The following is a 10344-nucleotide window of genomic DNA, read 5'->3' as shown; positions in this document are numbered from 1 at the left end:
AAAAGACCAACTATGGGAGGAATTAATGCGATAAGCTTATTAGCAAACAGCAACGTATTTACCCAGCACCTTCTACTCTAACGATCCCACTCTGTTCATACATAGACATAAAAAAAAGCACTTTTCTTTGTGCTGAAGCAGGCATACCCCAAAAGTGTTATGTGCTCTGATAGCACACAGCAATAATGTTGAGGACAGCAAGGGCAGAGCACTCCATCAGCCTAAATGCACAAGGGAAATTCATGGTGGCAGCAGGGAGTTTACTTGCACAGTCTATTATCCAGGACTCGGTGCTTAACTGTGCCCATTCTCCTAGGAGACACTTAGGATCATCAGAGATCACAAGTCATTAGGACCATGCCTTCATGCCAGAAATAAAGTGACTTTGTACCTCAGTGTAACTAACACACAGGCACTATCACAAAGGGGGGGGGGGGGGACAGTGAAAATGAGGGAACAAATTTCACTGTGAAGTAAGCTAACCACAGCACTTCATTTTGATTTTGGTGAGCTTTCCTCATCAGGATAGCTTGCATATTAATCACTAAAGTAAAAACATGATCTCTTTTTCTATTTTTAAGGTAAAAACCATCCCACATACAAAAGTCACTATCCACCAGGACAGAACCTGCTGGGAACATGCTGGTATCACACAGTAGCACCGATTCAAAGGAAAGAGATCACCTACTGCATCATCAGCATGGGCTCCTGCAGAACACAACAGGTTTTTAAAGGTCCCCTCTCCAACAACTGAACATGTTAAAGCTTGCCAAAACTTGAGAACAAAAACCCACCACAGAGCTGCTTCTTTGTGGATCACCACAGATCTTGCCCCACTCCCAGCTATAGTGTTGGCTGTGTCCTGAGCACATTTACACTGGATACAGCCACCAGGCAGATCAAGGACTGCATGTGGCAGAATACTCCAAATGGAACAAAAGTAATCAATAATCCAGAAGATATACAATCCGCAATCCAATCCAATCCATAGATCTGCCCCAAGATTTCAGGAGGATTTAGACACAAAACATACAGCCAATTCACCTACGTTGCAAGAGGAAACAATTGTATAAGGAAGATTATGGGTGGCAATGAAGAACATGGGAGGAGGCAGAGAGAGAAACAAATGGAGAAGGGATGAGTGCAATAGCAGAGAATGAAGATAGAAGTAACAGAGAGAAGTACAGCAAACAATATCAAGGACCAGAGGAGCCAAAGCAACAATGAAGCGTGGTCCACACAGAGGGTCACCTAGCCGTCACTGAGGTCAGTGCAGCTGAGGAGCCAGAAAGGTCCAGAGGGCCAGGAATACAACATAAGAAAAAGACAAAGTCAAATTCCTCTCTCAGGCAGGCCAGCCTGACAAACAGCTCCAGACAAATACCACCAGGCCCTGCAATGTTACCCTTGACTGACAACGCTGCACCTGAGATCAGAGCTCTGCACATCTGCCTTCACCCCGACCTGCCCAGCTTGCAATGTTATGGCCTGTTCTGACAAGGATGAATTATTAGGAAGTGCTGCTGTGGAGTTTATTCATTGCCCAGGGAATGTATTTCTCAGAGGATGAGGGGAAGATAGGCCTTTCTTTTACTTACTCCCAGAACTCAATGACAGGGGAGGTGGCATTTTCATTCGTCACATTCAGCGTGGAGTTCGCCTTCTGGAATTCCATGCAGCTCCCTGCAGAGGAGACCCAAGAAGAGAGGGAAGGTAAATAGCAATGACTGGAATACCAGAGGATCTGAAAAATAGCTCCCTTTCCATCCTTAATGTCAATACTCAGCAAGAGACAAATTTTCTGTAGTCCCATGGATGCATGAAAGGAGTCCCCTCCAGGGTAAGGCTGGCAAGACACTTAGGACAGCTAAGCAGACTGCATTTCATTTTTTCTTCCAGTGAGTATGGTGAGCCACCCTGACCAGCACTGGGCMCACCACTAATGCATGGCACAAGAAGACTAAGTTTTTCAACACTGCCACCACTGCCAAAAAAGAAGATGCCCTCCATGGCTGGAGTGCAGAGCCAGAGCAGCCTGGAAAGGTGTCTAGCACATTAGACACAGCAAATGGGCACACAGTAGCAACCTGAGACACTGGGGGCTTTTTGGCAAATGCCTATGTTATCAAACAGAACTGAGACTCTTCTCTAATAGCACCAGCAGAACTGCTGCTGCCACTTTGTCTAGCAATAACCAAGGTTTGCTCCCCCGACAAACCATGGTCTGACCCACATAGCAGTAAGTTGCTTTCATGAGTTAGTTGGTATTTACAAGCAGCAGGTTTTCTTGTGCAGGAACTGGGGGATGAGGAGTGGGAGGGGACCCCACACCTACCTGTGTTCCACTCATGGTCACAGCTGCCCCAGGGAAGGTCTATGGTGAACGAACTGAAGAGATAAAACAAAGCCCAGGCCAGGACAATAATGTAGTAGAAGTTCAGAAGTATGACAATGACCTGTGAGGCATAGCCAATTCCTGCAGAAAGAAGGTCTTGAATGTGGATAAATATGTCAAGGGGGAGGCACGGTCCTCACCTTAAGGTGCCTGCCCTCAGACTGGCCCACAACACAAGTCTCCCACTGTGCTCATGTAATGCTTAATTCTTTACTTCTCATTTTGACCATGCTGCTGTCTAAATGTGAGCAGAACAACCGCTCAAGCCGTTGTCCCCCCTCCAGTGGTACCCAAACTCCACCATCCTGCATTAGCGGGGGTTTGGGGTGGCTTCCTTGAGAAGCTGACCTCCATGTAGGAAGGATGGAGGTGCTCTGATACCCCGGCACACTCTTCCCTTCCCTTGCTCTTGGATAACAAGGGAAGCCCAGGTAAACCCCAACAGATTGGAGACAGATGGAGAACAGATCGCAGCTAACAGGCTGAATACTAAGTGGGACTAAAGAGCACAGCAGAGTCATAGTCACTTTAACCAAACCTGTACCRACAGATTACTTTGGAGAAAAGCCAAGATTGGATCAATATGTGAAACTACTGGCTGACAGCCAATTCTAGGGGCACAGCCCTTGAGACTCTGGGGCCTGGTACCTACTAGAAACTCAGCCCCACAGGGCAGTGAAGGCTTCTGGGCATCAAGTCTCTCTTGAGTGACTCAGCATTTGGCCCACCTCTTAGGGACCAGCACTGGAGGCTGTGGTTGGGGGCCTACAGGCTGCTCCACATAGCGTCCCCTGTAGCTGTCACTGGGTGAGGAGCTCACCGTGTGGGGTATTAAATCTGCCCACCAGCTCCAGGCTTTGGATAGTCTGTAGGAAACACTTGTCCATAGGAGCCAGCCCTAACAAGGAGTTAAGTGCATTCCCCAGTTGGCTCCAAGTGAACAGAGTGGTTCTTGGGTGATGGAGCTGCCAAGATAGCTGAGCAGACCTGAGAGATGAGCCCCAAGGCCAGTCATTCCCTGGTAAACCCATCCTCCCATTTTCTTTATTGCAGCATTTTCTAGTAAAAGGACAGGAAGAGGAAAGAGTCTGGACACAGGATATGCAGATTATGGTTGGAAAGCAGGTTGGAAAGACACCCAAAGAGACAGAAATATATGACCACGCTCCATCTGCTGAATAGCATCTCTTTTACCAAAATTCACTTTTTATTTTGCTCACTCTTTTCTTTTCACTTTTCACTGTTTTGGAACTTTTTAATATTAAAAATACATACCTTCTCTGGAAGGTGACAGAGGAGTATCTAAACATTTTGGCAAGTGGGGAGGAGGCAACTGAGACTTTTCAGACCCGAGAAATCACAGACAGTGTCTCGAGATTGGATGATTGTGCTGAAGTAGTGCAAGAAGTAGATGTGACAGTTCATGATTTATTAAGACAGCTGACATGTTTCACCACTAAGGTTTTAAGCCCTCTGTAAACTCAGAAAACTGACACAGGATCAATTTTAAAAGATAGCAGTATATTTTAGGTTCCTCATAACTATCAGAAGCATTTTCATCATTTGGATCTTGGAGGACAATTTTATCAGGCAAAGCTCACGGCCAGTGCGCTGTGCATGATGTGGAAGGAAGCTGGGATGCAATGTAATGAGGGCTACTGTTTGGTGAGAAAGGCGAACAATTTTCTCAGCATTATTTTGGAACAGGGATGGTCAGTGACCCTAGCTGGGCTGGCATCTGTGAGGGTYGTCGGAGCATGTGATAAGGTACATAATGAACTGAGCTGCGAGGACAGGCAGCACCTCCCTTCCCCCATGCCTCACGGAGCTGGTGTCAAGGGAGCATCCCTCCGACCGGGCTGAAGGTCCCAGTCCCAGCGCTCCTTCCCACCTCACCTTGCCCTCCTGGGCTCACTTACCTTCAAAGAGAGGGCAAATCCTCCTCCAGGCCGTCACCCCTCCCTGGCTCGTGTACTGGCCTAGTGCCGTTTCCAGGAAGAACACTGGGATCCCGCAGGTGAAGAGGAAGATGAGGTAGGGGATGAAGAACGCACCTGGCAGATTCAAGCAGTGTACAAGAAAAACAAATGACTGCATTTGGGCCATCCTAAACCTAGAACTGAGCAACTCCCTCCAGGAGAGCCCTGAGGAGGACGGTATGGGAGCAATGTGGGCTGCTGAGGGTGGGAAGGGCACGGATGTGAGGTGCCAAAAGCAAGGGGTTTTCTTCAAGGTCTGATTCCCAGAGCAGTGTGACTGCTTGAGAAACTCAAAATTTAGAAAAGGAGAAGAGAAAGGAAAGTTTCTAGGCCAAACTTTTGTGCAGAAAAGAGTAAAACGAGTTCTCATTAACTGTATAGAAATAAAGGAGATCATCCTACTGTGAAACCATTGTGATTTTTAAGAAAGTTGTTGATTCCTTTTAATCTGATTTTTCTGAATGCCTGTTGTTGACACTACCATAGGTAACAACACCAAGACATTGAAGAACACATTCAGAATAATACACGCATCCAGTTTTTGGGCTTGCTCAAGCATTCACTCACTGAAAAAAAGCAGGCATGCAACTGGAAAGAAAGTAGTGCAGAAAAGTATTTCCCTCATGCAAGCAACCAGGGATCCTTCCTGGTCAAATCCTGTTGTGGAACCAGATGGGGATGAAATGGGTCATGTTCGTGATTACTCCACACTAACGTTAAATGCACTAATGGCTTTTGTTCCACAGAGCATAAGAGAGAGCCCCACAAATGCTCCCTGCTTTGCAAACACACCATTGAAGCTGCTGAAGCACAACCACACAGAACAGCGAGGGAAGATGTTGGAGCTAAGCTTGGCTGCCTCCAAGCACACCCTGGAGGGCCTTCCTCTCCCTTCCTCTGACTGCACTGGGGACATAAAGCAGGATGGGGACTTCAGTTGGAAAGGGGCAACCCCAACGAGCACCAGCAAGGCAGTGACAGGCTCTGAAGGGCATGCAGAGCCTGAGGAGACATCTCAGCAAGCCAAAAACTCTTTTCCCTGCGTAGTCCTTTTCTGTGCTAGTGAGATGCTACCTGGCTCTCACTCAGGTTGGTGGGGGTGTATGAGGATCAGCAATCCTGGTGTACAGTCAAACGAAATCTCTTGGTTTTCAAGTTAAGAAGCTTAGCTAGCATGCCGGGGCTGGGGAGAGGGAAGGGGCGCTCTRGGCCAGCAGTCCCACCCCACGCTCGCTCCAGCAGGGTACACAGCAAAAAAACACCAAAAAAATATATGGGGAGAGCATCTCCACAGCTCCCTGTGGGAAACGCCAGCCGAAGGGCAGGATGCTGTTACCTGGCAACCGCGGGGAAGGACGAATGTGCCTACGCGCTTTCTCTGTGCTAGTAAATACATTGGTTAGAGCAAAGGGCGAGGGGGAATAGTTACATCAACACAATCCCCTCAAGTCCCATCTTGTGTGCAGTTATATTACCATAAAAGTGGTGCGTTTTTCCAAGAGAGATTATTGTTGTACAAAAGTTTGTACTGAACTAAACCGCCGCCACTAGGTCTAAGGAAACACCTCCGAGCTGGCAGGTGGGGCTGTCCAACGGGGGTTTCGTTTGTTTGCAGCCTGCGTTTTGGACCTTCCTCTTCTTCAGCAGCTCCGGTTACCTCAAGTTTGTCTGTTTGCAGTTGTTTTCTGAAAGACTTCACCTTTAAGGAGTCTACCTCAAGGGTCCTAACACGCAGATCATGAAATGAATTGAAATGACAGCGGGGTGTGGGAGAGATTCACAGGGATGCGTCTGGGTCCTGGGCGACCATCTCCCCTGCTCTCCGCCTCCTTCCTCTCCTCCCGCCCCCGACCTCATCCCCACCACCATGGTGCTGAACACCTTACAGGGGGTGACCCCAACACCAGTGCAGCTGCTCCCCAGAGGGGTGCAGGCCCCCAAACCCAGCCAGAGAGCTGCTGATGCCAGGACCTTGGGGAGCAACGCCRGGCTGCAAGGCAGGTGTCCCCACAAGGACTGCCCAGCTGTCCTGCCTCGAGGGCACCTTGCAGGGGACAAGGCCATTGCGGGGAAGAGGACTGGCACGTGCCAGCACAGGTGGGAAAGGGTGGCAAGTAAGGCTGCCTTCAGCCAGGCGCTGCAATGAGAGGGAAAATAAAAGAAGAAAGGTGCTATAACACAGCTACCTTTCACAACCACGTAGGCCTGGAGGCCCATCTGCACTGCAGCAGAAAGGGCAACCCCTTACAGCAGGTTACGACACAGCTCCTTCCCATAACGCAAGGTGGGAACGCATCCAAGCAGCCCCAAAGCATGACCTGACTTTTCTCCACTTGAACTCCTCCTGTCCCGCCTCAGGGTGAAACCCCGACAGAGATTTTCCTTGCTGAAGCCAGCAGCGTGTCTGCACGGAGCACACCCTTCATTGCAGCGCTGACTTCCCCGGCCACCTCTCCTTCGCTCTTGCAGGGGAGGCCGCGGACACAAGACAAGCTGGTGCTGGGTGAGCGCGCGGGGCCAGGGTGCGGCAGATTGAGCCACACCGCCAGACAGGCTTCCCCGGTATTTCCCAATCGGCAGGGCCAGCCTGCCCAGGGAGGGCCTGACCCCACCACAGGAGGCAAAAGCAAGAGTGAACAAGAGTGAAAGAAGAACATCTTTTGCTGTTTGCTTCTCCTCCCACTACCACTTTTTTTTTTTTTTTTTTTTTTTTTGCTACATAGGCCTTTGTTATCAAACACCGAGCACAAAATATGCAAGAGACCATTCTTGTTTTGTTATGTAGAAAGATCTCTAAAGAAAGGAAAAGTGACAAGCTGCCTCTATTTGCATAACTGAGATTTTGCAGATATCCTTTTTTTCTGTGAAGAGTCCTGGCTTATTTAGCCAAGCAAAGCAAAAGCTGAGAAGAGTTACCATCACCGTCATCACTGGGAGGGGGAAAAAAGGCAACTGGGGAGGGGGGCCACAGAGCTCTTTAAGACCGAAGGTAACTTTGGCATAAAAATAAATGGTTACAGACTGGCCATGATTAACCTTAAGCTGGAAATTAAAAAAAGGTTCCTAACCACCAGAGAAGCAAAAGTGCCAGCACCAGCCTTCCCAAAGGAGTATAGACCTCTGACAGCTTTTAAAATTAATCTCAATACATTACAAATGGGTGATTTGATATAGCACCAGCCAGGGTAGGGCTGGACTCCGTCATGCAGGAGAAAGCCTCTAATCCTGTGTAGCCTTATTTCATTCCCTACCCCAAGAAATGCCATCTGGGAAATGCCTTTCTGTACAAGCATCTCAAGCACCATCTTTTCTTTAACCTCATGGGAAGGTGGCCAGAGAGGGTCCTAAGGTGACAAGTTTTGCTTGAGATTTCAAATTCCTCCTAGCCTCTCCCACTTTGCACTTTGGTTCAGGCCCATTTCTTGGGAAAAAAGGTTGAGAGATCCCTTTTTGTCTTCCCTCTGCTGTCCAGCCACACACTGTGGCTTTGGTGTCCCAAAAGCCATCTTGAAGCTCTTCCCTCTTCCCCAGCCRGCAGCACTTGAAAACGGTGGGGCACAGCCCTGCGTGACTGCCCCTTGCAGAGCACAGCAGAGGGAGGACTGCGAAGACGCTACTCCCAGGACCTGCTCCTCTGCCAGCCAGCAGTGCTTGTCCTGAGCTGGTTCCCAGTGCAGGGAGAGCACAAGGATGGTGCAGCGACTGGAACAGACACCACGCGGCAAGCAGCCAAGAAATGTTCCCGATTAAAAAAGGAAAACAAGAAAAATCCTCCCTTTCAGAAATAAGATTCCCAATCTATTGGTAAAAAGAAGCAAACACAAAGCAAAATCCAGTGTGAAAATAGCTAAATGGCAGCTAATCCTCTTTTATGCCACTGGGATGAAAGCAGTTTAGTGAGGCCCGTGAGACTACCCCAAGCTAAAGCCAGGGGATTTCAACCCAGAGTCCCCAGCACTCGCTCCATGCCAGCTCCACGCCAAGTGCCGTTTCTCCTCTCCCCATCCTTCCAGGGAGCCCAGTTAGCAATTAATCACTGAATAGGGAGCATAATTYCTTCTCCGTGTGCCACAGAGAAAACAGACACACGGCCAAACTTAGCAGAGCTTTGGGCTTTCATCTCTTAAATAATTTTTTTTCCTTTGAAAGAAAGTCACAAGCTAAACAAAGCAGAAACAAAAACTTGTAAAAGCCCATGGCAACCGTCTGCCTGCAAAAGTGAGTCCAGCTCTGCTGCGAAGCTGCAGCCCAGCCCAGCTCACACACCCCCATGGACCTGCTACAAATCATTACTGCGCACAGAGCCCGAGCAGCACTGATGGGCTGTATCCTTTACGGACAATAACAACACCCCGCTCTGTCTCTCTCCCTTGAGCACGTCAATCCTCATGCCTCATGACCCCGCTCAGAGGTACATTTCCCCCCCAGCGCATGCACAGCTTCATTCGATGCCAGGAAGCACCATGGGAAGCAGAAGTGGCTCTGGGCTTCTTCACGGAGGCAAGGAAAACCCTGTAGCTTTGCCTATCTCGGCCCCCAGCACCAGGACCCAGCACCCAGATGTGCAACTCAGCGCATGCACCTAGCCAGCAGCAAGGTGTCATGCCAGAGGGCCAAYGCCATCACGTGGGACCAGGGACTGGGCTACCGGCCCCGGCACAGTGGGCAAGCAGGCTTCTCCCTCAGCATTATATTTAATGGATTTTCACCCCTGTGGCAGGCAGGGCCTTCCTTTGCAAAGATTTAAAGACGTGCAAAACAGGAGCCAGATGGAAACTGCATGTCCTTGGCCCCTCGGCAAACACCTGGGCACCCTTGCTTCTAAGACGGACAAACTCCCAGTAAGGCAAGGCAACACAGAAACATGCAGACTAGACAAATTTGGGGGCAGAGGGGTGAACACACATACCATCTCATCAACAGCAGACACAGYTGCCACTTGGGCACAACAGGCAGGATCTGCGGCCACCAGAGCCTTGAAGCGCACAAAGGCTCCAAAAGCCCCTAGAAAATGCTCCAGCTTCTTGCCGCAGCAGTGGGGATGTCTGTGCCCCTGGGGCCTCCCGCACAGCTCCTGTACACACACCCTGCTGCAGCTCCGGGGCACACGGTCCTGTTTGCACAGGAGGCCTGGTGCTTCTCAAGAAAAAGGTACTTGGAGTGAGTCTCCCAGCTGGCAGAGCTGGAGCCCCCACCCTGCTTTTCCCTCCTTGTGCACACAGCTGCCAGCCTCGCCACAGGACAGGGGCCCCACACACCTCCAGGAAACAGGGCCATGGTGGCCAGAAACCCTAGCAGAGTGCTGCTCAGTTACTTACATCTTACCAGGTCAAAACAGATCCTGCTCACTGCAAAGCCATGCCCGTGAGTTGGCCTCCTCTCTACAAATGTATCACTCAGGCATTACTGAGAAGCTGCCATCAGCCAGAGGTAAGCAGAGGGAGATGCAGATGTGCACGGAGGGACAGCAGAGGGACATCACATCTGGGGTCGGCCAAGGGCAGGGCTGCACTTACCTCCACCATTCTTGTAGCAGAGGTAGGGGAACCGCCACACATTTCCCAGCCCAATGATCTCCCCAGCCACGGATAGCACATACTCCAGCTTGTTATTCCACTGGCCTCGTTCCAGAGTTTGATCCTCTTCCTTCTCCTTTTCCATGCCTGGATGTGCAGGTATTGTTTCGCCATTGCTAACTGCACCAGGGACTCTGTAATCCATCCCGCCTTCAGAAGGAGTTTCCTTCATTACGGTTAGAACATGTCACGCAACAAGGCAGAAATTCAGGCTACGGGAGGCAGGAGAGGCAAGAATACACATACAAACACATACACACATACCGAACCATTACTGTCTTGTTCCTTACAGCGATTCCTGCTGGAGGAAAGGCGCTAAGAGCGTGTGTGCACTTTCAGTGTTTAGTCCAAAATCAGTCATTAAAAGCCATTACTGGTTTCATTATTTATAATT

At 49.7% G+C, this 10344-nt stretch overlaps 1 protein-coding gene across 4 annotated transcripts in view; it reads right to left on the bottom strand.

Moving 5' to 3' along the window:
• Window positions 1-10344, bottom strand: part of LOC112968310 (sodium- and chloride-dependent GABA transporter 2) — a 51205-nt gene that overhangs the window by 23685 nt on the left and 17176 nt on the right. For 3 of the 4 annotated variants that reach the window (XM_026070430.1, XM_026070432.1, XM_026070431.1), the window contains 5 exons: window positions 9891-10162; window positions 9693-9755; window positions 4315-4449; window positions 2336-2476; window positions 1599-1683 (listed from right to left, as the gene is read on the bottom strand). In XM_026070430.1, coding sequence (XP_025926215.1) covers window positions 1599-1683; window positions 2336-2476; window positions 4315-4449; window positions 9693-9755; window positions 9891-10122 — 656 coding nt within the window. In that variant the 5' untranslated portion in view covers window positions 10123-10162. The remainder of the gene's footprint in view (window positions 1-1598; window positions 1684-2335; window positions 2477-4314; window positions 4450-9692; window positions 9756-9890; window positions 10163-10344) is intronic. The other variant, XM_026070433.1, reaches the window with a different exon arrangement.

Source organism: Apteryx rowi, unplaced genomic scaffold (assembly GCF_003343035.1).
Source record: "Apteryx rowi isolate R43461 unplaced genomic scaffold, aptRow1 scaffold_31, whole genome shotgun sequence".
In the NCBI taxonomy this organism is placed as follows: Eukaryota; Metazoa; Chordata; class Aves; order Apterygiformes; family Apterygidae; genus Apteryx; species Apteryx rowi.
Note: the sequence above shows the minus strand (reverse complement) of the source record. Positions and strands in the feature narration are given on the sequence as shown.